The sequence below is a fragment of the Polyodon spathula genome, chromosome 4, assembly GCF_017654505.1.
Source record: "Polyodon spathula isolate WHYD16114869_AA chromosome 4, ASM1765450v1, whole genome shotgun sequence".
NCBI lineage: Eukaryota > Metazoa > Chordata > Actinopteri > Acipenseriformes > Polyodontidae > Polyodon > Polyodon spathula.
Genome location: NC_054537.1, coordinates 51,897,868 through 51,925,052, shown reverse-complemented (window position 1 = coordinate 51,925,052; position 27,185 = coordinate 51,897,868). Strand labels below are relative to the sequence as shown.

Here is a 27,185-nt window from a genome sequence, read left to right as displayed (position 1 = left end):
TTGCTCTCTCAACATGGACGCATTCTCATCACCTCAAACTCAACCCCTCTAAATCTGACCTCCTCTGACCTCCCTATCTCAGTATCGCTTGACTATCACCCTCTCTCCATCTCCTTCTGCTGAAAACCTAGGTGTTACTCTCGAGTCTCGACCCCTCCCTCTCCTCCTCTCCACATCTCTTCCCTGACACACACTTGCCGCTTCTTTCTTAGCAACATCTACCAAATCCGTTCTTTTCTCACTACTTATTCCACCCAATTCCTGACCCAAGCTCTTGTATTCTCCAGATTGGATGACTGTAACTCTCCTTGCTGGTCTCCCTGCTTCGGCTATCTGCCCCATTCAGCTCATTTCAACTGTTGCTGCTCATCTTCTTTTCAAGATGGCTGCTTAATGCAATCTGTTTGAGATTAGGAGGTGTGTGTCACTGCTGAGAGGCATATTTTTTTTTTTTATTTCCCACCCATACTCCTGAAGAGACACACCCCAATGAAGCTGGGGGAGTAACAAGGGTGTGTTTTTCTCTCTCAAGAGATGAAAAATAAATAAAACATGGTCTATGGGCTTTATAGTTCTATGTAAGATTTATAATTGAGTGTTTAAAGTTGTGGATGAACATACGCTAAACACAATACATTATTTAATTTAAGTTAGCTTTCATTTCTCTTCATACAGGATCGTCTTTATTTTCATACATTATTAATACATAAATAAAGATGGTTTGATATTTAAAAACATATGCATGCAATATACCTCTATTACTACCATCTCCCCCTACCAAAGTAGATAGTTTGACATATTTGGGGCTCCCCCGAGAATAATTCAAACTCAGTTCGGTAATTCAAAGTAGTCTCACTTTGACATGAAGTAATGTTTTTATTTATTTATTTAGTATGAAACTGAAGATGATCCGATATGAAGAGAAATGAAAGCTAACTTACTTTAAGAAATGTGCTGTATTGTATTAGCATATGTTCACCCACAACTAAAAATGCTCAATTAAAAATATTTTGTAAAAGTATACAAAAAAGAAGAAAAACCACACCCTTGTCACTCCAAAGCTTCACTGGGGCGTGTCTCTTCTCTGATCAATGACAGAAAGGACACACTTCTGATCTCAAACCCGAATGCAGTAATCAGCCATCTTGAAAATACCTCTAAGTGTAAAAACTCGTAAGGATGTTAACAAAATGAAAAACTAGAGGTATGTTATTTAAACAGTTGTAGCAATATGTGGGGATGTATACCACTATATTTTTCCGAACCCCGCTACTTGTTCTTTGAATTCAAAGGAATACAGTATTGTTTTCTAGTTTTTTATTTTTTTATTTTTTTTTTTTATGTAGGACATATATGATGGTGTAACAGGGGGTCTTAGTATCTGCTACTTTTGTTGTGGGTGTCCGCTGAATGATGAGAGAGAGACAGAGGGATGCAGTTGACAACGCCACTGAGGCGTCCAGGTTTTATTCAAATAAACGGAAACAGGTGACCGCCACTAGGGTACCAGCAATGATAGCCCTAGTGCTCCGGAACCTACTCTGTGACACACTAAAATAAACTGTTGTGGGATCAAAAGCCCCTAAATTAATCCCTACACAACTCACTGACCCTGGCTCTCCACACAGTACTGAGGCTGCACGCTTGCTGGAACTTGAACAAAAGAACTGGCTTTCCAGCTCCTTTTTTATACCATGTGGCTGGGCTTAAATGATCATCAATTAGTCAATTAAGTCCCAGCCACATTCCGCACATAGATATGGCAGAGAAAAATTTAAACACATCCTTGCCAAACTTAAATTCAAAACTTTCCAACTATGTACAACTGCAAAAACCTACCATATCTAGTGCACACTTAAGTTCAATATTTTTTTTTTAATATATACATATACACAACAATAAATTATTTACATGTGCAAGGATATTGCCCTGCCACATACACTCCCACTCAGAATGGAACCCCTAGGGTCCATTTGACAACTAACACACTACCCGCAATAAACACATGGGTGGGTGATAGGCAACACTGGGGCTCAGCTGGCCTCTATCAAATACCAGACGACCAGAGTTGCTCTCAACAACTTGCACACCCTGCCGTCTGATGCCAGTTGGCCCCAACATTAGCTCCCTGCTATTTACTAGGTTTCTGTACGGTTTAACCCCCACAGTGACCCCTGGACTTATATAAGGGGAGTGCCCGTTTAACCCCCACAATGACCCCTGGGCTTCTATAAAGAGGTGCCCATTTAACGCCTGGCCTACCCCTTAACCTCAGTGTCACCTCTGTCTAATTGTGGGTCCCCGCTGGCAGTGAAGAGCAGGTGACGGCGATGCCGGGAGGGCAGCCCCTAGCCAAGAAGGCAACAATGGGAGCTCCACTTCTCCCTCTGGTGGTGATGCTGGTTGTGAAGGTGGCAGTGGCTCCTCCCCTTCTGGCTGCGAAGGCAGCATTGGCTCCTCCCCTCCTGGTGGCTGCTGAGGGTCAACCATTACTTGCCCTCGTACCCCACCAAAAATTTTTTGAGGGGTGAGGCCTTAGCTCCTCCATCAGGGGATCGTCCCCCCTTGTAAATTGCCATGGCAACAGTTCTGGGCACGGCCGTGGCTCTTCCTCTTGGGACAGCCGCTCTTCTGCTTCGCTTTGAACTGCAAGCTCCTCCCACTCTAGGTCCGTGTCTGCGTCCTCTTCCCGGTCATGGCAGTTGGCCTCCACGTGCCTATATTCCATGCAAACAGAGCACATGGGTGCACAGGCCCGGGCCAACTGGGACTGCTCCGCCTCCCACCACTCTCTATGTATCCGGTCGACCACCCTGCCCATAGCATCAAAAGCCTCTTTTACTGCTGGATAGTGCCCACAGATCCCCTTGAGCTGGGCTTCTGAGGTCAGGAGGACGAAATCCACCAGCATCTCCACATGGATGGCCCCCAGGTATTTCCTCCCCTCCATTTCCAGCCACAGGGGAGTCCTGGGGTCCAGAATCCAGGCCAAGGAGATGTCCCTGACTCTCTCTAGTGGGTGGTCTTGCCTTGCCTCGGCAGAACTCAGCGGATCCCCCTTCTAAAACCACGTGTAACAGGGGGTCTTAGTAGCTGTTACTTATGTTGTTGGTGTCCACTGAATGATGAGAGAGACAGATGGATGCAGTTGACAACACCACTCGGGTCCAGGTTTTAATCAAATAAACAGAAAGTTGCATTGACAGGTGACCACCACTAGGGTACCAGCAATGTAGTACAGGATGACACACACAGACATAGTGTAATCAAAATAACTCAAAAAAGGCAAAACAAAACACAGTGAGAAAACAGCTAACAACATATAAAAGTTTGCCAAACACTGGCTTAGCGCTGCTCCCACTAAAAGGGAGGTCCCAATCTGGGAACCTACTCTGTGACACACTAAAATAAACTGTTGCGGGTTCAAAATCCCCTAAATGAATCCCTGCACAACTCACTCACCCTGGCTCTCCACACAGTACTGAGGCTGCATGCTTGATGGAACTAGAACAAAATAACTGGCTTTCCAGCTCCTTTTTATACCATGTGGCTGGGCTTAATTGATTGTCAATTAACCATTTGCAGTCCTATGTCAGACCAGGTCCAACATTACAATTTTCCCTTTCCGGTCTGATGTCAGACACTGTCCAACATCATCAAAAGACGTCGAGCACAGGTCTGTAGTCTTTTTTTCTCCGGAAGAGGCAGAGAAAACCTTTCAATGACCGTGTGAGACTGATAGGAGCCGAAAAAAAAGGGGGCGGATCCGAGCAATACACATAGCCCCTGCAACACAGAGATAGCACTGACATACAAGATAGCTGCTTCTGCATCCAGTTCTCAGAGAACATCACAGACATTTGTAGAGCTTTTTGAGATGTTATAGTAATAAAATTAAACTTTGATCGCATTATTGAGAAGTTTGGTGATAAAATGAGTGATCAGGAGAGGACTTATCAGTATGCACGACTATGAAGAGGTATGTGATAAATAAGGTGAACAAGGGGTGGGGCGGGGTTGGAGATACAGTACTGAGTGTCCTGTTGATATGCAGTGCCTTTTAAATCTGTTTAACTGTTAAAAAAATACTTTTAAACAACTCATGTAAAATAAACAGTGCGTGTGAAAATAAATTGGACCAGACAGGCGCTGAATAAATGGACCGCAAAAGGGTTAAGCCCCAGCCACATTCCGTACATGGATTTGGCAGAAATGGATTTAACCCCATCCCTGTCAAACTTAAATTCAAAACTTTGCAACTTTATATACAACTGCAAAAAACTGCCATATCTAGTGCATACTTACAGTCAATATTATTTTTAATATATACATATACATAACACCACATTATTTATATGTGTAGGGCTTTTGCCCTGCTACAAATGGAAACAACTATTTAGCACAAGTATGATGTAATATACAGTCACCAAGACAGTTCAATAAATTAAATATACTGTACAGTAGTAACTGTTTGTATTAATGCCAATGTATGAGCACAACACCTATGAACAAGAGGGGCCATACAAAAATACAAAAATCCAGGGCCAAATGACTGCAAGCCACAAAACAAACTACAAAAGTAAAATTATAAGTGCCAATAAGCATGCATTGATGATCCCCATAACTTTGTCATTGCTTACCTGGAGGCAGCTATAATTGAAGAATTCAGCCCACCATAGCACGATATTGCCACCGATAATGGGATCAGCCATTTAACAAAGCCAAGAACTTCATCTGCAAATGTCTGTAATAAAGATTTTAGGTTTGTATGCATTTGAGAACACATCACTTTTAAAATAATATTATTATGACTGATGACAGGGGGTATAATTGGATTCAGTTATTTACTTTGCTCAACAATTCAACACAGTTCTCGTATATCTAAATCAAGATTGTTTATAGCAAATAAGCCAGTAAAGACTTTTACAGTTACTGTCATTTCTACAGCACTTGATTAAACTGAAAAACAAACCAGCTGTCCCTCAAAAGGACCAGGTTGTAATCTAATTAGTTTGACATCCAGGATCTCTCCATCCAAACACCAGACAGCATTATAATAAATGGCTACATTCACAACAAAAATAGAGGTAGCACATAGGTCTGTCACAGTATTATTCACTAAAAAAAAAAAAAAAAATCCCGACCCTGTCTTATATTTTGACTAGGTTTTACAACAAACCATGGGTGTCATTTTATGGTAATTAAAGAGGGGCTATGCTAATATGTCATATAGCATGCATCATAAAAACGTTACAATATTGTAAAGCCATAAATATTTGCAAGCCTTTTATTGTGCTTTTTTCGCGTATGAAAAAAAAGAATATCAAATTCCACTAAAAATACATATTTCATACACTGCAACAGTTCACCAGCATTTCTGGAGCAAAATAGGTTTTATGCATGTGATTCGAAAATATTTATGGCTTTACAATAAACATGCATTGCATTAAAAAGGGTGTTTACAGTGACTAAGATTTTAGAATGATAACACAAGTTTATTTACAAATTGTAGCCACAGGGATTTACAGCAGATTTAAATGGAGCATTCTACTGGTCATCATCTGTCTTTTTTTCTCTAAAGTTGGTTAAATGTAATTATTTGTTAAATGTTTCTCTAAAGAATCCTTTATAGTACAAAAGGGATTCATAATGTGCTGTTGTAAAGTTCTGGCAACATGCTACTGCTACTACTAATTAAATGAATTTTGTTTTATAAAACTATGCAAGGTAATGTGTGCTTTCGCTACACTGTATCATGAACTTCATAAAAAATGTTTTCAAAGAGAGTATAAGTAGTAACTATTATATGACAAGTATATTGTAAAGACCCTGGGTCTGCTGTAACTACGTTGGGGAAGGTTCTGTGAAATAGGGTCACCACTGCAGTGCAGCAGGTGTTCAGGGACATCAGAATCGTCACCAAACCGGAAGCTCGGCTTGCCGCTCGAGCGGGAGCGGTGGCAACACTGTTGTCACAAACCAAGGGACGAGATTTTGTAACTATCCAGAGATCGAGAGGGGTAAGCTGTGTCTGCTTGGGATTGGTGGCTGGTGCATGGGGGTAAGTATTGAGCAGCTGCTGCTGCTGGGAGGAGGAGAGAGACTATGCTGCTCAGCTGTATTTGCATCACTGGCTAGTAAAGCAGCACACTTTTACCTATCAAGTGTAGAGTCCTGTCTTAATAAACCATGCATTCGAGAACTTGCAAAACCTGTGTGAGCCTGCTTCACATTTCCACAATACTACAACGTTGTATTTAAATATTTTTCAACATGGGATCCAATGCTATGATCTTAAGGACCGTAAGCCAAGGGTTTCATAATTGATTTAAATGGAGAGCTCAGCTCATTGCTGAGATTTCAGTGAATTATCAGCCACAGTCTGGAGGTATGTATATCAGCTTGACTATTTATACAGTATATATATATATATATATATATATAGATATATCTATATATATATATATATATATATATATATATAACAAATTTACAAACAGATTAACCTGTTTTAACATTATTCATAGATGTATGTTTTCAAATTTGCAACACAAGTACAGGTGGAATTGTATTTATGTCTCAGTAAAATAACAATTCTCCAATTTTTCCCTTGAACGGGATTCATTTTTATAATGTAACGTAATATTATAAGTTGAAGGTGGTATAATAACATCATGAATCCATTCTGGTTGCCAAAATTCATTGTAAATGTAGCTAATGTTTAAAAGTGCATTATCTTACTCCCACACTAACCAGAGCAGATATGCCAAACTTATGGGACATTGTAGTGCAACCACAGGGATGGGAATTAAGACTTCTATTGTGTCCAAAAGTGTGAGCCACACTTTATTGCAAGCTCTTTCCCATGCCAAGCACAAATGTCCTCAACCCTGTCAAGGACTGGGAAGGTAGGGGCACAGACTTCAGATTTTAGATAATTTGAAGAGTACTATTAACCCATTTCCCTAATTTGTGCCAGTTCGACTGCTGTTTTCATTCTGCTGTTAACATAAAATGTATTTATACACAGTGCTTCCTCTATTTCATGATTTGATCATTCACAAATGTAGTTAATCAAGGTTAGGCCACACTGACTATAAATTGTTCGCCATACACTTGTTTTGATGTGCAAGATGTGCAATAATGAGGAAGGACTTTACAAGCATTGCAGATCTGAAAAAGGTTGAGCTTGACTTTTAAAATACATGATTCAGTGATATCAGAATCGCATACATGCATTGTTTCAAGCCACTAGTTTAACGGTTAATTAGCCATGACGTTTGTTTCCTAGCTTGTTTTTGTGCCATATTACAATATTGCCATGGCGTGTCTAAATAAATCGTTCAGTTTAAAGTTTCAGTATAATAGAAATATGACTTAACATGGGATGCCGATACTTATCGCTGGCCATTATCCCGCACTGGCGCGCCATAAATTCAGTATCACGCAGAAGCAGCAGAACTTGTGTGCTAAGCTTAAATGTATTTCTCTTTCCTACGCAGCACACGTCAGATTCCCTACCACATTTCAAGACATACTTCCCAAGCCTAAGCTCACAGTAAAACCTGATGCAGCTGAAACTATTATCTACTAGGAGTATTCTTCTATGTAGGCAACCAGGTCCTTGATACAAGGTTTTAATTACATGGCTTTTCTTTGTATTTCCAAAAATCTCAATTTCCTTGGAGGTAGTTTCCAGTGCGTCCAGCAGGTGTCTCACTGACTGCCCTCAAGATGCCAAATCTATACTGTAGACCAGGACTTCTCAAACTCGGTCCTGGGGCCCCCCTGTGGCTGCTGGTTTTCATTCCAACCGAGCTCTCAATTACTTAACTAGACCCTTAATTGAACTGATAATTTGCTTAAATAGACCTTTTTGCTTGTTTTGAACAGTTGCATATTTCAAGTTAGCTATAACATTTTATAAGTAACTGTTTAAGAGCTGAAAACAAGTAAAAAAGTCTAATTAAGCAAATTATCAATTAAGGGTCTAGTTAAGTAATTGAGAGCTTGGTTGGAATGAAAACCAGCAGCCACAGGGGGTCCCCAGGACCGAGTTTGAGAAGCCCTGCTGTAGACCTATATACTCAACTCTGAGTAGCTCTAAACTGATTACATTAAGATCTTGAAGACAAACATGGTGCACTTACCACTGCTACAGCTTGACTGCTTAAGACTGTATCCAGGTCCAAGACTGTGTAATAAGCGATATTCGTCAGGATATAGATAACTGTAACTATAGGCATGGAAATGGCAATTGATAATGGCAAGTTCCTGTTGGGAAAAGTTAAGATGCGCAAGATTTAGCTCAGTTTAAAAAGACCTGTCAGTTTACTGTAGTGACTTATCAAAGGCACCTGATTAAAACATAAAAAAAATTAAAGTTGTAAATGTCTGTGTTTAACAATGTCTGGCAGTTAAGAGACCTTACAGAAACATGAACTGCTAAGAAGTGGAATAAACTGTATCTTAATGTCAATCTCTATATAATAGTCTGTTACCAATTTAAATATATTGTAGATAATTCTAAACAGTTAAAATCAGAGGTCCTACATGTTAAAAAATGGGATCCTGGCCCTATTCTCACAACAAATCACAACAAAATGTATGTGTTAAACTTCAATAAGGGCACTTAATGAAGCAAACCAGATGAAACATAATATTACTAATACATTATATGCTTTGTAATTCATATTTTGATAATAAATAGAAAAAATATTGTTCTTGCTTTTCACAGCCTGTGAAAATTAAGCAGAAACATGCTTTTGATTAGGTACTGTAAGTTTACTGTAGATTACAATGAGATTACACACTCAAGCAAAGCATTAGAACAAAAGCCACAAGGTTAGTGGACTAAATCTTTTAAACAGAGCCAGACAAACCCACAGGCAAAGCAGAACATAATTTCTAAAAAAACATCACATCATGGAGCAATTTAACCTTACAATGTATTATTATTATTATAAAACATTTTGTAGTTAATAAAATAATTCTATCAATTTCTCCTTTCATGAGCATGTGTTATACAGTGGACATGTTACACTGGATTTAAAAGGGACTCCATTTGCTTACCTTTCAGGAAGTGAGTTACATTTTTGTTTTAGTAGGTCTTTTCACATTAGGTAGTGTTTTCAGAGTTATGGTAAGCAGCCGGCTGGTTAATGACAGCTTAAAGAGCTTTTGAAGGGATAGGAGCAATACTGTACTGTATTAGATGGGCATGTAAGATTAATGGAAATATTTTATTAGCTGCAAACACTTGAATAAAAAGAAACATTCTGCCTGGACAGATAACACGATGTTCGTTACATCCTGCAGAGAATCGTGTTTATGGATCTGATATTCTGACGTAGAATTTCTCTGTAGTAAGGTTTAATGAAGTGTAGATTATTGCAGTCTGTACCTTTCTGGGTTTTTGATTTCTTCAGTAACAAAGTTGAGTGTGTCCCAGCCAGAGTACGAGTACAGAGCCGAGTAAAGAGCCAAGGCCATATCGCCTGCATTCAGCATGGAGCCGTCAAAAGAGCTGTCAAAATTCCCAGTGTTACCTGCAAATAGACATACATTAACATACAGTAAATGGCTCACATTTTACCCATTCACAGTTCGAGCCTAAAACATTGAAAATGCTTTGTATATGTTACTTTTACGATATGATCAAAAAGTATAGCTAGGAAGGGTGTGTCAGCGGGACCTCCTTTATAGCAGGAGCAGCACGCCACCTTGCTCACGGAAACCTTTTGATTTTTGAGCTGTTTACAGTGTTTTGTTTAGATTTTTTGTACACTAGTTGTATAGTCACCCATGATTGGTAGTGCCACACGGTTTCCCTTATGTTTATTTAAGCAGTGTCACAACAACCACTTCCTGTGTCTCTCCCCATCTGTCAGCAGATAACCCACAGCCCCTATCATAATTACCCATTACAAATCTTTATCAAGCTTACTGTTAAAGGGGGGGGGGGGAGAAGTTTAAGGGTGGACTGAGGGGCTCCCGAGTGGCGCATCCAGTAAAGGTGCTCCACTTGGAATACAGGATCCGCCTTATAGTCTGGAGGTCACTGGTTCGAGACCAGGTTATTCTTTTGCCAACCGAGGATGGGAGCTCCCAGGGAGCGATGCTCAATTGGCTGAGCAGCTCCCAGGGGAAGGGAGGGCTAGGTCAGCCAGGGTGTCCTCAGCTCGCCGCGCCCCAGCAACCCCTGTGGTCTAGCCAGACGCCTGCGGGCTTGCCTGTAAGATGCCCAGGGCTGCATTGTTCTCCGACACTGTAGCTCTGTGTGGCTGCATGGTGTCTGCAGTGTGTAAAAAAGGGTCGGCTGATGGCACACGCTTCGGAGGACAGCGTGTGTTCGTCTTCGCCCCACCCAAGTCAGGAAAAGGGTTGTGTAAACCATAAATAAATAAATAAATAAATAAATAAATAAATAAATAAAGAGCCTGGCACTCTCATTCAGAAGATTGCACCCAGCTGTGTTTACATTGCACTGCTTTAACTTTTCATACATAAATTAACTGTCACATAATATCTCACTACTATACAGTTATTTCACTAACCTCTAAAATTACAAAATGCGGTTGAAATTTACCTTGACCCAGTTTCACTAAGCCAGCAATGATGATGATGATCAGGGCAATTACTTTGGCAAATGTTGAAGCCACCTGCAGCACCGCACCCCACTTTACTTTCATACAGTTCACAAACGTCAAGAGACCTGTGGAAAGTTTACAAAAACAATGCTTGGATTATATGGATTTTGAACCCAGGAATATAATTAGGCTCATGTTAGCATTACCTTATTCCTATACTGTTTATGAGAGGGTCAAATATATAGGATAGACCCCCCCCACCCTCACATCAATACCCAGTGTTTTAGAGACCACGATCTCTCTTTACAAAGTATAAAGTATGCATATGAATAATTGTTAACAAAGTCACATAAGAACAAGATTAGCAACTTGTCCACTTCCCTTGTGATATTTCAGCCAGGGTTTAACTGTATTCAGCTCAGGCATCACTGATCCTTTTAAACTGTTATTATGAAAACATGAGAAGCCTAGAAACAGACAGCCTAACAATGACAGGGATGTGGGAAGCTCACCTCTCACCTCTTCCCATTTCCCTGCTAATTGCATTCAACAAGAAGCTCGACAATAAGACACAGTGCACCATAGCAAACAAACATAAGAGATCTGGGATCTCACTACCAATGCTGACATGACCAGTGGACCCAGGCAATTAAAATAGTGTGCTAGTATCAAAAGGAACTTCTCACTGCCTTACAGAACAACTCTGCTACCTGTTTATTGATTTATAATCAGTAGTAGTCGTTTATAGCCCTATAGAGTCTATCAGAACTCCAGGAGTTTACAATCTTATTATGTACAGCTGCAAGATTATAAGGTTTACTATGTACAGGTCACATGGGCATCTTAACTGACTTCAATACAGCACAAACTGGCAACTTAATAAAAATTATGACCAAATTATTCCTGACAGAGGAATTGAAAAATCATGTAAATGCTGTCACAAGAAAAAAAGACGGAGTGATATAAATTTACTAAAAGCGTAACTGGAAGAAAATTGTGAAAATAGGAAAATTCATCAAATCCAAAAACAGCACCATAACAACATACCGGCGAAACGTATCCTGTCACGAGACGTCAAAACAGAGAAGAATTTGTGCCGCATACTGGGAAGCATAGACGCGTCAATTTACTGCGGTAACCAAACAGACTTCACAAAAACAAAATATAGTTTAGTGGCAAAACAAAAGCATTTAAAAAAAACAAGAAGGTAAGGGACTCATACTGCCCAACCTGAGTACCAGCCAAATAATATTTTACAGATCTAGTATTTGAAAATTGGAGGAAGTAGGGTGTATTGAAACGTTTCTTATGAAGTTATGGGCATTCCGTAAAGTTGGGCAGCTTGGGCATAAACATTTTCGATGAGGCTTGTTGTCTGCTGCAGAAAACCAGTGGAGACAGATTTTGAAAATGTCATCCTTTCCACAACTGTGGCATAGTACAAAGTAGTAATACCATAAATCTTTATCAAAGTGCAACCTTAAGAAATGTGTTTAAGCTCTTTTTGAAGTACAAGAGCCATACCAGCAAAAGTTTACATACCCCAATGGAAATTTATAATTTCTAGAAATTTTTGAAAACAAAAAGAATTTTTGGAAAAATCTTTTGCAGCAAAAGTTTTGCTTTTGTGGATGAGTAAAAAAATTAAGAAATAGATAATTGTTTTTGCAAAACTCATATTCATACCCTTTGATGCTATGATAGTATTGTCTACAAGGTACTAGAAATGTCAATGTGATAATGCAGAACCTAAAATTCTAGAAAAGTCTAGAAAATGTTGGATTGTAGATGAACAGTCTTAGAGAGTATAAAAAGGTTAGGCATAGGGTGATTGCTGTCATTACCAATATGTGAAAAAGTAAAGAACCATCTGAAAACCTTAGGCAGAAAATGGATTCAGCACAGAGAATCAGCTTAAATGAATGGCAGTGAATGAATGATGATGATAGCAATTGCAATTGCAATTGCAATTATGACTGTGGTGGACACTCAGGGCCCGAATGAAAGATAAATTTGGCCGGAGGTCTCGTCCATGGGTGCCCGATGGCTACCTGCGCGAGTCCGGCAGGAAATACATGAACATTTACATGCATCCCAGTGCTGCAGATAGGACGAGGACGAGGACGAGGACAGGGCCATGGGCCATGGGCCACCCCCCCCCATATACACACACACACACGCTATAATACAGTGTATGTAAACCTCATGCATAATTCCGCATCTTGAATTCTATATGCTAAATTCCACGCATTGCGACAACTTGTAAATTAATCATTTAGCTCGCTTTATTTGTGCATATAATTAGCTTAGTGAATACAGCTACCGCTGGTTCATTTTTGTGCACAGTGTGGCTTCCCCCTGCCACGTGGTAATTATGGTCATTTACCACCGTTTAGTGAATGAGGACCTAAATCTGTTTATATTGAACCTGTTATAGTTTAAACATTTTGAATGCTTTGTCACTTACATTCTGAGTGCGAGAGCTACATCCTATACATCTAATTTTAAGTGTTAAATTAGATGTATAGCATGGCTCTCCAGATTTAAGGCTGACAATCAAATCAAACACTTAGTAGCCTAATGTGTACAGGCAACAGCAAAAACAACACGTACTGCAACACTTGAGCTGTTCCGGCTATCCTTAACAGTGATTTTATTCACTTACTGTTTAAGATGTTTGAAACCAAAGATTTTAGATATACATGTAAAAGCAGCTCACTCTTATCTTCAGGTTGGTTTGCACTTTTAAGCAACATGCTGATTGAACTCAATGTGATTTACTACTATACTACTGTAATGATAGGCTTCAAATTCTGTTATTTTACACGCCACACAGGAATTAAAATAAATAATGCATACTCTTAACTGTAAAGCGTAGCTACTAAACACTAACCAAAAGTGTTTACTTAAAAGTGGTTGTTAGTGGATACTGTAATAAACACTTTTTGTATGCAGTAGCTATGCTTTGGAATTAATTGAATATGTTAACCACAATTTTCAACACCTGCAACTCAGAGGTTACATTCTACAGGGCATAGTTTTGTTCTGTTTACAATAGCACCAGACATTTAGCTTGTATGGTAATAGAACACCTTGAAATACTTGTAGCTAACAAAATAATTACTTAAATATTGCACATTTTGCCCTTCCGTTACCTACATAGCTCTCAAAACATACAGGGGTAGATGTACTAATATGGGCCAGCCACAGAGCAAACATACCGCAATTTGCATTTCTGTTGCAACAATTTTAACAAAGTATACATTTTGTTGTATATACTGACAGAAAATATGTTAAAGAGAGCCGCAATATAGTAATTTAACTATGTTTTGAGTCATTTTTGTCGAATAAATAATAAAAGGCAGTTTAATCCCATCAGATTCTATAGTGGGTCCCCCACCTTCACCTCCCAAAAAGCTTTTCATAATCATACAGGAGCCCCTCGCTAAACCAGACATGTCTGTCCAACATAAGGAGGTGTTTTTAAAAAAAAGGTTTTAAAAAAATACAATAAAATTGCACACACATACATTTATAGCGCTCAATATATTTTAAATGTATAAATCATTGTGCTGAAATAACACTAATGTGTTTTGGGTAGGCTACACATTACATTAGGAACAAAAATATAAATCTGTACAATAGGCCTGTACAGTATACAGTACAGCAGTAAAATGTATACCTGGAGCCCTATCTTTTTACTTTAGCCTGTAGGCTACCGGTAACAAAATAAATCATGCTGCTGCACTGTACACATTGGTGTACAATGCAAATAAATTATTTTAAATTGAAAATAAAATTGTTTTATTATTATTATCATCATCATCATCATCATGGCCTACTTAGTAGCCTAGTCAATTAACACAAAATAAAGCCTGATGCCGCATTGACAAGTTATGATATGAGGACAGTCAATTCTCGTTAATACGAATTTCAAGAGATCAGCAACACATTTTGCATTATATAACCCTTACTCATATTACCATGAGCTGCCTGCAAGTAGAGCCTGTGTTTTTCACATATACGAAATAAAAAGAAATGCAAATATAAAACAAAAAAAATCACTATGAAGCAAACACAGAATGACATTTTTAAATTGGGAGGTTTATACAAAAAAAATACTTTAAATAAATACTTGCAATCGTAGTTGTCAAGGCTCAACGGTTACCATAGACATGGTCTGAAGGGAAACAGAAGCTCTGACTAGAACTTGTATAATTTGGAGTGAGTCGTTTGGGAAGATATTGTCGTTAAGCATTATCTGTTTATTCCTTTTCCTTTTGGGTTGTTTGCTTATATTTTATATTAGTATCCTAATGCTTTGCTTTATTTCAAATGGTGCAAACTTTGCACTAGAGCAAATGCTGTTTTGAATGAATTAATCTGCTTTGCTTAGTGTTTAAATATTGAGAAAACCCAAGCTTGTTGCATAATGAAGCCCTGCTACAGTGCAATGGGATTGAAATACAGTTCCTATCAGGTTTTTTTTTTTAATGGGTAGATTGCTGTATGTGCAATTATGACAGCTCCACAATAGTAGGACAATGTAAATATATATTTATTTTATCTTATTGTATTTTTAGCGTGCATGGGCAGTATTTACTGTAAATAGGCAGTTAAACTGCATGTTACTGCTACTGACGCTTATGGTAACACAATTATTTTTGCGGCGCGAAGTCTGTTTGTCAAAATGTAAAAAAATAAATGCTTTTAAAAAAAAATAAGGTGGATAATGTTTAATAAACATGTATGTAATTAAAACATGATGTATACAATTATTTGTATACATGTATTTTAGTTGTTTTATTAATGTGTACCTGTAATAAAATTTAATTTGTGAAAAATAAAGTTGCAACAAATAAATAATTTCACAGGGCTCTACCTAGAAGCCAAATGTATACTGTCAGTTTTTATTTAAGTTAGTCAGTGGTGCAGTGCTAAATTGTGCACAATTACAAACCACCTGCACCTTAATAAAATAGGTGTGTTTCCTATTCCTATACCGATATTCAGAATGAGCTGGAGGAGTTCCAGAGTTTTTAAGGCTTGTAAGCACACCCTGCTTTTAGGGAAAAAAGGTATTTCGTGTGTTCACCTAAAAAATGCATTGAGAACAACTGGCAACACATGACAGAAAGCAGACTGGGAAATGCCAGCAACAATTGTGACTGTACAAAACACGCCTTCAAAAGTTCTTAACAAATTGTTGCAATTAATTAATTAATTGTTGCAACTGGTCGGCAGCTTTAACATCTCACTATAATATTTGAGAACCCTCAATTGCACTTTCCCCAATCCCTTTTTGAAAATGTATGCAGGAACACCTATAATTACATATTCACCTAAGGTTGAACCGCAAAGAAAAGCTGCCGCCACAAAGTACTCCTTAACGAGTCACAAACAGCATTGCGCATGTTTACTGCATTACAGCCTAGACTTCCGACTCGTTTGCAGCTGGTTTGCTACTATTGTGACAGCCGCAACACTTTAGTACATCTACTCCAGTTTTTAAAAGAAAAACATGTTATAGCAACACGTGTAAAAGACTTAGCCTAGTAACTATTTAGATACCTACAATGACTAATGGAAAATGAAAAGATTCTCAAAGAAAGAATGATTACCACTCACATATGATAAGGGCAGCAATGAGGCGGACAGCAATATAAGGTGGTTGGCAGGTCGGGTAAAAAGGCTGGACCAGGTAGTTCGAGAATGTCAATGCAATAACAGCCTGGCATGCAGGCTCTACAATCAGCAAGGAGGTCCACAGCCTAAGAAACGCCAAGAACCCTCCAAAGGACTCCAGGATGTAGGCGTAGCTGGCTCCAGACTTCCTAATTGTGGTACCAAGTTCTGCATAACAGAGAGCACCGAACACTGAAAATACCCCTCCTACTGCCCATATGACTAGAGAAAGTCCGTAGGACCCAGTGTATAATAAAACTCCTTTTGGTGAAACAAAAATCCCAGAGCCAATCATGTTTCCTACGATGAGGCAGACGCCGTGCAGCAAGGATATCTCCTTCTTGAGTCGGACGGAATTACTCGAGATTTTGTCACAATCATCCGCCATGTCTTATTTCATCTGAAGTCAAGCTGTTACAACAGTCAGCAAATACACATCATCAAGCCAAGACTTTGTGCTCAGGAATCTGAAAAAGAGACAAAGAAGAAAAAATATTTCTTGCTTCTTGTAATTAGTAAAATAGTAACAAATCGGGCAAAGTGTTATCCAACAATAATGGGATCAGTACTTTAAACTAGAACAAATGGTTTTTTTACACTTAAAACATTTCTGGGATGTCACCCTTTGATCTTTTGACTGATTCATTCTACTAATCTTCTAACTAAAAGTGGCTGAGCGGTTTTGAAGAGAAGGGGAGTGCAGGGCAGTTATACTGTTGATTAACGAACCCACAGTTGGTGCTACAAATCCATAGAAAACTGTGGATTAGAACACTGTTGATTCATCAACGAAACCACAGTCAGAACAATTCAATAGAAAAGCAAATACCATTTTATTACACAACAATCATTTCAACAATTAATTAATTAATATTACACAAACGTAACACTTGGAAAAGGGCTTGTGTCAGGAAGTTGACTGGTGTGGTTAAAAAAACAAGTCCAAAACAAGTATTTAATTTCCAAAACTTGTAAGTTTTATTTACTTCAAAATCACCCCACTACCAGCAATGGTAGTGGTGAAAACAAGACGATAGTGTGCAGTCCCAAAACAAAATAACAAATAATAATAATTAGTTTTCACTCTCCCATAGCTCCAGTGCGGGGAGGGTGCAATCCCATGTTGTGACTGTGTGCAGGGGTGAGTGCTCCAAGATTTTGTGCTGGCTCTGCCACTTCAGCTCCTATCAATCTACTTCTGCAACACAGACAACAAAACACAGCAGCGGTCTGGCTGAATTAGGATTTAACGTAAAGGGCCGTACTCATGTAGCTGCGTCCTCTTTGAACTGCCAAACTTCTCGCTGTGATCAGGGTGGTGCCCCGCTCTCTCCAATCATTGCAGGCGGCACAGCTGATCACAACAGAGTTGTTCCGCAGTTCCACAGCTACCGCCTTCCCCAAAAATGGCTGACTGTCGGTGCTGTCTTCCCATCGAGTCGATCCATCCTTGAAAAGGCGTACCACCATTACCTAGTGTCCTTCCTGATCATGAGGTAGATTTGAAGCTTGCATTCCTTCTCTCCTCGTCACAGCTTGCGATTTCAGTTTAGCATTTCATATTGTTTGCTAGTGCAGCAATACAATTGTACGTGTAATTTTTTTTTTTTCATAATTACAAAAAGTGACAAAGTTTCTTTATTGACAGTATAACTTTCAACACCATTCTGAGTCCCTAACATGTCTTTAGTGGATAAAGCATACACACAACAAAGGATGGGTTTAAACAGGACTATACCTGTATGTTTATCTGTTTCCACAATGTCCCTTTTCCAGTGGAAACATGGGTTCTTTTAAAAAGAAAAACAAAATAAACCCTAGCTCATGTTTTGGAGCACTAACTAAAACTTAACAGGACCCCTAACTTTAATCAGACACCAATCTGGTTTATTGATTTTAAATATTACTGTAAACCCCTTTATTTTCATTTCCAAAAAATGTTGCTCTACCACAAATGTGGTTGATATTAGCACCCTTTATATTTGAGGGGTGCAAAAGCATAACAGTTGAATTTACTTAAGTTTATTCAATAGCAACATTTAATTTTTATAAAACGCTTTTCATAAGCATCCCAAAACAACAATTTACAATATTGAATAACTAGAACAAATGCAATAACTAACACAACTGCAACTTTAATACTGTAACTAGTACCAACACTCTACAGTAATACATGGAATAGTTTGTGCTCAATAATAAAAAAAAGCAGTTTGCACAGACACTTTCCTAGTTCCTTGATAAAACTTTCCGACGGCACTGGCATTTCCAAATTCTGCTGCATACCGCCCAATCTTCACTCTTAATTCAGGGGAGTACACTCCACAGTTACCATGTCCCAGGTTTTGGATGCAATGGGTTTTTCACAAACTGCTACATCTGCTTCAGAAACAGAAGTCTGATCCTCCTGGCTGGAACACTGACCTTGGTAAGGCATCCCAATTTCTTAAAAAATTTCAACATTTTTGCTGAAAACACTCTTCAGAAATCAAAACATTCTGGATTTTTGAACAGTACTATTCAAACAGGTACTGGTAAAAAAATACTTCCAATATTCATGTACTGCAAAACAGTACTGCAAACTATAAACGTCAGTTATCAAGGCAATATTTGATGCCAGGTAAAAAATCTCAAATTACTTCCAATTTTTACCTATTGCATTTCAGTACAGTACTACTGGTACAATACCTTTTTGGCATCCATTAACTTCGAGTTCTCATGCTAACATCTCAAAAATAAAATGCATGCTAACAAAAGGGGGTTTACAATATTCATGTGTCACAGATTTTGTATACTTTGTTTTAACATACACTGCAGTCAGGTCTATACATGGTTCCTTACCTTCCCACAGACAGCTATTGTCTTTGAAACATGTCCTTTTATACCAGCCTGGCTTGTTAAATTTCAAACAGGTGTATTAGTTTAAGAAAAAAAAGCAATTTCATCATCAATTTGTAAGCCTCCATCAATTACACAGATGTTAGATTTATACACAGCTTTTGCATTTCTTCCTGGCTTTAACACCAGAAACAATGGAGACATACTCATACCTAGAAGCCCCACAGCAGTCTTTGACGGCTGTATTTAAAACACTGTATATAGTATAATGAAAGGAGAAAAAGTTGGATATAATTTTTTTTTTTTATTGAATACGTTACATAAACATCTGAAGCACATTATATATACTGTATGTGTATATATATAAACATTTATTTTACAAATCAAAACAAGAAAATGTAAATAAATAAATACCAGACATCGGTTTACAACATAAATATTTATAAAACTGAAACAATGCCAATACATTTTTAACTTTTCACCAGCAATCAGTTTATTATCAGAAGCGCAAAAGCAACTGAACAACGTAGATAAATAAAACTTATAAAACAACTCCATATTTTCTTGCATTGTAAAACTCCACGGTCTCTAGTATTTGTTTTCACTAGTCCTGATTCTAATTAACTAACCAAAACAGCACAGCTGGCAAGCAGGCTCCAGCCTTTGAAAAGGCTGTTTGAAAAAACAATAGGCTGTCAGTCATTCACTCAGGCAGAAACTAATCTAATTACAGCTAAACATTTGTGAACTGGTAAATAAAAATAATAAAGTAGAATACCGTTCTGTATAATCACAAAACAATTGTTTTCTGTGTGGCAGTCAATGTGACTGCTCCCGGGGCTTTTAGGTATAATGTAATGTATCTCCTTTATTTCTGCTCTCTCTTTCTCTTTCTCACAAAGCTTGCTTTGTGAGAATATTTAATACATAAGGACAGAAAGGTACATGAAAGCGCAGCCCCATATGTGTTACACAACTGCTGAAAATGACATTTTAAAATAAAAAAAAAACACCAAAATGACCACTGCGGGGCTTCTTGTGTTAATCATTGTTCAAACAAGCTTACGGCCCACTTATGTACTTCTCAAAAACCGACGGCAATGTTATTTAGGTCTGCATCTGTTCTAGGTTTCACAAAACTATCAATAATTTTACTCTCTGTTCCCAGTTCACATTCCTTTGTTTTTTGCACTTTTACTTTTCTAATGCCACTTTTATGTTCTACATGTAAAACACAGTCCTCACTACTATTCACTTACGACAAACATTTTTTTCTGTGTGCAAGGGGGATATTAAACTTACTCTGAGGAATTCATAACAACATTCCTGCAATGTGATAGATAAACACTTTATCTCACTGTTTGAACTGGAGGTTTGATGGTACAGTGGTTAAGGAAAATGGTTTGATACCTGCAGGTTCCCAGTTCAAATCCTGGCTCGGCCACTTAACTTTCTTGTGCTCCGTTCTTTGGATGACACGTAAAACTGAGGTCCTATTGGAAGTGACTCTGCAGCAGCAGTTGTTGATGTATAGTTCACTCCCTAGTCTCTGTCACTTTGGATAAAAGTGTCTGCTAAATGACCAATTCATAAAAAATAACAAAAGGAACACAAACCTCATCCAATTACCAAATGAACAATTAAATGTTGTTATTTTGATGCAAGTTCGATCCGCTTTTATTGTGCCTGATAAACAAGTTAAGTTAGTAGAAACAATAGGGGCAACCTTGACTCCCACCGCTTTTACATTGTGCCAATTTGCTTGGTGCTGGCCAAGGTTGCCCCAATTGTTTCTTCTAACTTAGCTTGTGTTCTTGATAGAACTTAGAAGAAACCATGGGGGCTTCTGTTTCAGATATCGCTATGTGTATATATCTGTGTGTGTGTGTGTGTGCAGTAAATGTAGGGTCTACTGCAGAGGTTTTCAAATTGTGGAGCGCACCCCCCTGGGGTGGCACGATGAGGTTATTAGGGGGGTGCCAGTACTGGAGTGCAAAATACTTCTGACTTCCTGGCGATTGTAAAAGCTCTGCAGCAAATAGCAGGCCAAGTGGGCCCTAGGCTCCAGGATGATTGACTGATCAACTACCCAGGCAGGGATCATGTTTAATCTGATCAACCCCCTGTTAAATCTGACCAGTCCTGGTCCACAGAGCTTGTGTCGGCCAATTGTAGCACAGCGAGTCTATCGTCCAGCCCACTTTCATTTGAAAGTTGTGCGGCTAATCATAGCAATAGTTCATACAAAGTGCAGCTGTGGCGGGTTTTAATATCAAATACATTTTGTTCACAAATAAAATCACCCACATAAAACTAGATTTAGATACATTTACAGTTTATAAATAGGGGGCGCCATTGCTTTTAGTTTAACTTACAGGTTTTGCTGTGGGCAGAAAGTAGAAAACAGACAAATGAGGGTGCAACAGTTTATAAAATAAATATTTTTTGAAGTTATTATAAAAAAATTAAGCTGGACAAATATTACAATTACTATTCATAATCACATCAACATTAATAAAAACTTGACGCTTATGAAAATGCACACTCTTTCGTCTTATTCTGCTTTTATAAAATGTGAAAACAAGGATTTGGAGGGTTTAAAAGCCCATTAGTTGCTTCACAGCAAAACATTATCAATTAAACTGATTTTAATAGTATTATTCAGGGTTCGACATTAACCATGGCCCGGGGCTGGTAGACAGCGCATTTTGGCTGGTAGTTATGAAGCACCACAGGCCCGACTGGGCCGGTTACATTTAACTAGTATAATATACATATAGTGCATATGGCTTCCGTTTAATGAATCCAGGAAAACGGGCCACTGTGTCAAAAAGCTGAAAATGAATCTATAAATAATTTTTTAAAAACATAACTATGAACTAATTCTAACTTTCCCGCTGCGCGTCATATTTGTTGTACAGTCAGAATCTGAGACTGCGTACTGAAGTGTTGTGTTGGTACTCGCTCCCGTGGCAAATCTTTTACAAATCAGGTTTTCTACAACTAGGTAACCAATAAGCCATAAAGAATTTAATTATGAAAAAAAAAATTAAGACGAACAGTTAGACTGGAGGCTTCATTGTGACAGAGAAAAAACGTTTTGCCTTGTTTGGCATCAGTTTCTGAGACTTGCAGATAAAACAGCAGCTTTATTTGTTGTGAATTCAATTGGAATTCAATTTGTTGTGAATTGGACTCTTCTGTCCAGTTCATCCTATACAAGTTCTATGGGATTGAGGTCTGTTGACTGGGCAGGCCAGGTCATTAGATTGAGTTGTCCTTCACTTTCCTTCTTTGCCAGATAGTTCTTGCACAACTTTGAGGTGTGTTTCAGGTCATTATCTTGCTGAAGAATGAAGGTCTGCCCAACTAGCCGTAATCCTGATGGAATGGCATGCTTCTGAAGTATGCTATGATAGCCATGCTGGTTGAGCTTGCCATGGACTTGGTAAAGATCACCAACTCAGTCACCGGCAAATATTTCAAATTTTGACTCATAGGTCCATAAGACCAACTTCCATTCCTCAAACGTCCAGTTTCTGTGTTTTCTGGCCCAGGCAAGTCTCTTCCTCTTATTCTCCACTCTTAACAATGGTTTCTTCGCAGCAATTCTTCCAGTTAGGCCAGCTTCACGCAATCTCCTCTGAACAGCTGATGTTGAAACATCTGTACTTCCAGTAGCATTTAGCTGAGCTTGTATTTCAGGGGCAGTTAATTGCCGGTTTCGCAGACTTGTGACTCGAATGAACTTGTTCTCTGATTCTGAGGTCACCCTTGGCCTGCCTTTGACCTTGTTCGATGGTCTTGGCCACAGCAGTTACAGACACTTGCAAAGTTCTTGTGATTTGTCTTAAAGATTGACCTTCATTTCTTAAAATAATTACAGACTTTTTCTTTTTTCGTTGCTTAACTGAGCGTATTTTGCCATTTTCTGCTCCCTTACATTCAGGAATGACAAACTTGTGCCTATGCTACCTGTAATTATGGACCCTCACCTGTTAACAATAACTGGTGACAAAAAGGTTAATTAGGTAACATGCTAGTTAACTCAAAGAACATCTAACAAAGACACTTTTATACTTAGGCCAGTGTTCTACCACCGTGTTATACACATTTCAGACTTTTAACTGACTTGGGCTTCAGACTGAAATCCCTTTGCTTTGGGTGACCATTTCATTGAAATTGACAAGATTTACATTTTCATTTAAAAATGTAATTTTTGAATGCAACTCGCTTATGATTATCAGCTTATGTAAGTACATGTATCATATAATGAAATATTGTTGTTTAGTGTTTATAGACAAGTTTATACAGTTAAAACCATAGATAATCATGAAAAACCTGGTTTCAAGCAGGTGTACTCAAACTCTTGACTGGTACTGTATGTGTATGTGTGTGTGTGTGTGTGTGTGTGTGTATATATATATATATATATATATATATATATATATATATATATATATATATATATGATAGAGATATCAGAAAAAACGACAGGTGATGAAGAACATAGTCCGAAACGATCTGATAAATGATTTTACATTAATCACATTTGTACGTGCCTATATTACATTTCACCTTTATTTTGAATTTTTTGATACACAGCAGTTGTCTTTTTGAAAAAAGGAAAAAATGTACACACCCCCCCACACATACATACATACACACATATATATACACACACACACACACAACACAATTAAAATATCAAATCAGTATGATGGTTATACAATCTCAATTAGCAAAGGTTTAGGGCTCAATTCAAATGTTGATTTCCTTCAGTTTAAAGGCTTCAAAATCCTGTTCTGTCTCAGTGTTCCGGAATTATGGGGCCAGGTGGCAACCATACTGCCAAATAGCGTCAGCATTGAAAACGTAAATGTAGACAGTATTCTGCTACACTAAAACAGTAAATACACTAAACAGCAGTACAGTGTTCTTTGATATTCAAAAACAAAGATGGCAGCACAATTAAAATATCAGATCTTAGTCGTAATATACACATTTTAGTCGTAATATTAAATGAAACAATTGTGCTGGCGACACTATTTGACAGTGGGATCATATTTCGCACTACAGTGCCAAATACTGCCAGGTGACACTGTTTGGCATAACACTAGTATTGCTACTTATTGCGAAACATAGCCCAACTGCCAAATACTGTGACCAGCACAATTGTACCAAAAATACAGGTCGGTACTGTTAGCACAAAAACAAGTCCAGTCAAATGCTTATAAATCACATTAAAATATATTAATAATTGAGATTATTTAAATCTCTGATTTGGAAACTGAAACAAATGTACAGATGTGTTTGATCCCAAACTGCACTTGTAATTTTAACAGCATGCCAGTAATCTAGCTTTACCGGGCATCACGAGTAAAGCCGTGCTTTCACTACCAAACTGTACTCTAGGACTTCACTTTCCTTATTTTAAATTTGAACATTCAATAAATATTTTACAAGTGATATGTCCGTGCTTTCAGATACGCGGGCCTCTGTTCAGCCTCATGTGTTTAATAAAAATATATAATGTAGGCTACACATACATACTCCTTACCTTCGCTTCCTGAAACGTGTGATTCTGTTGAAGTTGCTGTAGTGTTGGATTTCTCTACAACCAGAATCTTACCGAAGCTTTGCTCCGTTCTACAGGAAGCTCAAATGCAGTGCGATTTTTAATAGTATTTTTGAAGAAAATAAATAATGCAGCGTGGCTCAGGAAATCAAAAAATAATTAGTGAGACCGTGAAAATGTCGTCATCACTCCTCTCTAGGTGAAACAATGTAATCCAGACTGACTGATGAAATCGACTCAAAGGAACGCCTCTCACACAGTCGTGTCTTCTGTGTTCAGCTTTAAAAAAAAATAGCTCACTAAAAAAAAAAAAAAAAACGTATGTATAAGTATATGGGATTCAGCCACTGAGTCTGAGCTCTTTCAGGTACATGATAATGACAATAAAATAGGAAACACATGCTTGGAACTACGAATATATAATTCATGGACCATTATTCATACATAGTTTGTTACTCTGATATTTATACAACCAAACCCTTAATAGACTTAATAGACTGGATAAAAAGCAGTTTCAACTACAGTAAAAAGATAATACGTTCTTTCTTTGGCAGAATTAACCAGCCTCTAAAACTTTAAAAACATTTTGTTCATTACTATACACAGAGCCGCAGCTAAACCATGGACAATCACCGAGGCACTTGCCCGTGCACACCCCACACTAAAGTTTTTATAGCGCAAGAAAAAAAGATAGAAAAAGATAGTACATTTATTATGTGCTGTTTATTTAAATACAAAAATTTAGGTTTTTTTTTCTGAATTAAACTTAGAGAATGTTGAATATCTGGGGTTCTAAATTTGCAGGACCTGTGTAGTTTTGTACAGTGTAAATAAGTAGCTTTTTCTTTGCAACATTCTAATTCAATATTAAAGAAAATAACAAACGTAGCAATACCAGAATATTTGTTGTATACACTATGCTTTGCACATACATGCCAACTTATACAAAGGTAAGAAAGCTTCATTATGTCGATTTTACTGTCATGATGGACGTGTCGTGTTGAGCTGGGGGAGGGAGTGTTTTTTGCGTATGACTCCTCCCATGTGTATTGGTCTCGAATTCACTGGAATTTTTTTTTTTTTCTTTCTTGTTAAATGCACAGACGACAAAAAAAAAAAAAAAAAAAAAATGAATGCAAACTATGCAAGCGACTGTTGATGTATCTGGAGGAACATTCAATCTCAGGGGTCACTTTACAATCATAAATTCATATTAATAGTAGTATTTATTTATTTATTTATTTATTTATTTATTTATTACAGAAGAAAAGGTTTTATTGTTCCAGTTCACTCACCAGTATTACAAATAAAGGCAAAAATATTTCACATGAAAAGGAGTAACTATGTAAGTGTGGGTGAATGGAGATTGAGTGGCGGAAGAGCAGGGGCTGGTGTGTGTTAGATTACAGGCATCGATCATAGTAGTCGTAGTACAGCGTGACTGTGACGGACAACCTCCTTGGACGGTGACTGTTAAGTTTGTTTTGACTTAAATCCACTGCAATTCGTGCTGCTGTAATGCAAGCAGCACCAATTTTGTGTAAATAAGAACATAAGAACATAAGAAAGTTTACAAACGAGAGGAGGCTATTCGGCCCATCTTGCTCGTTTGTTTGTTAGTAGCCTATTGATCACAGAATCTCATCAAGCAGCTTCTTGAAGGATCCCAGGGTGTCAGCTTCAATAACATTACTGGGGAGTTGATTCCAGACCCTCGCTATTCTCTGTGTAAAAAAAGTGCCTCCTATTTTCTGTTCTGAATGCCCCTTTGTCTAATCTCCTTTTCTGACCCCTGGTCCTTGTTTTTTTTTTCAGGTTGAAAAAGTCCCTTGGGTCGACATTGTCAATACCTTTTAGAATTTTGAATGCTTGAATTAGGTCGCGTAGTCTTCTTTGTTCAAGACTGAATAGATTCAATTCTTTTAGCCTGTCTGCATATGACTCACCTTTTAAACCCGGAATAATTGCAGGTCGCTCTTCTTTGCACTCTTTCTAGAGCAACAATATCCTTTTTGTAGCGAGGTGACCAGAACTGAACACAATATTCAAGATGAGGTCTTACTAGTGCATTGTACAGTTTAAACATTACTTCCCTTGAATTAAATTAAACACTTTTCACAATATTTCCGAGCATCTTGTTGGCCTTTTTTATAGCTTCCCCACATTGTCTAGATGAAAACATTTCTGAGTCCTTGTTGAGTCCTTGTTGTAGAATGTTGTCCAATGATCGAGATAGGTGAAGCCTTCCCATGTGCACCACGTCTTCAGCCATGCATTTAGATTAATTATTTCCAGCTGTCCATATGGTCCTTTGCAAGGTGCCGGTAGTATCCCAGAAAATACCATAGTTCTGGACTTGTCTTTTAATTTCCTTCCTAGCTCTCTGAATTTGTTTTGCAGGGATTTTGGCCTGTCTCTTCCAATGTTGTTTGCACCAATGAGACTACCGGGTTGTCTCCTGTTCGTTCTAGGAGCCTGTCTATGTTCACAGTGATGTG

The 27,185-nt window shown here is 38.1% G+C and overlaps 1 protein-coding gene across 1 annotated transcript in view; it reads right to left on the bottom strand.

The window, feature by feature from the left end:
- Nucleotides 1-24,918, bottom strand: part of LOC121314620 (Y+L amino acid transporter 2-like) — a 34,299-nt gene extending 9,381 nt beyond the window's left edge. The window contains exons 1-6 of the mRNA XM_041248068.1: nt 24,670-24,918; nt 16,218-16,741; nt 10,589-10,714; nt 9,404-9,548; nt 8,151-8,274; nt 4,641-4,744 (exon numbers count right to left, since the gene is read on the bottom strand). Coding sequence (XP_041104002.1) covers nt 4,641-4,744; nt 8,151-8,274; nt 9,404-9,548; nt 10,589-10,714; nt 16,218-16,662 — 944 coding nt within the window. The 5' untranslated portion in view covers nt 16,663-16,741; nt 24,670-24,918. The remainder of the gene's footprint in view (nt 1-4,640; nt 4,745-8,150; nt 8,275-9,403; nt 9,549-10,588; nt 10,715-16,217; nt 16,742-24,669) is intronic.
- Between the last annotated feature and the right edge of the window lie 2,267 nt (nt 24,919-27,185).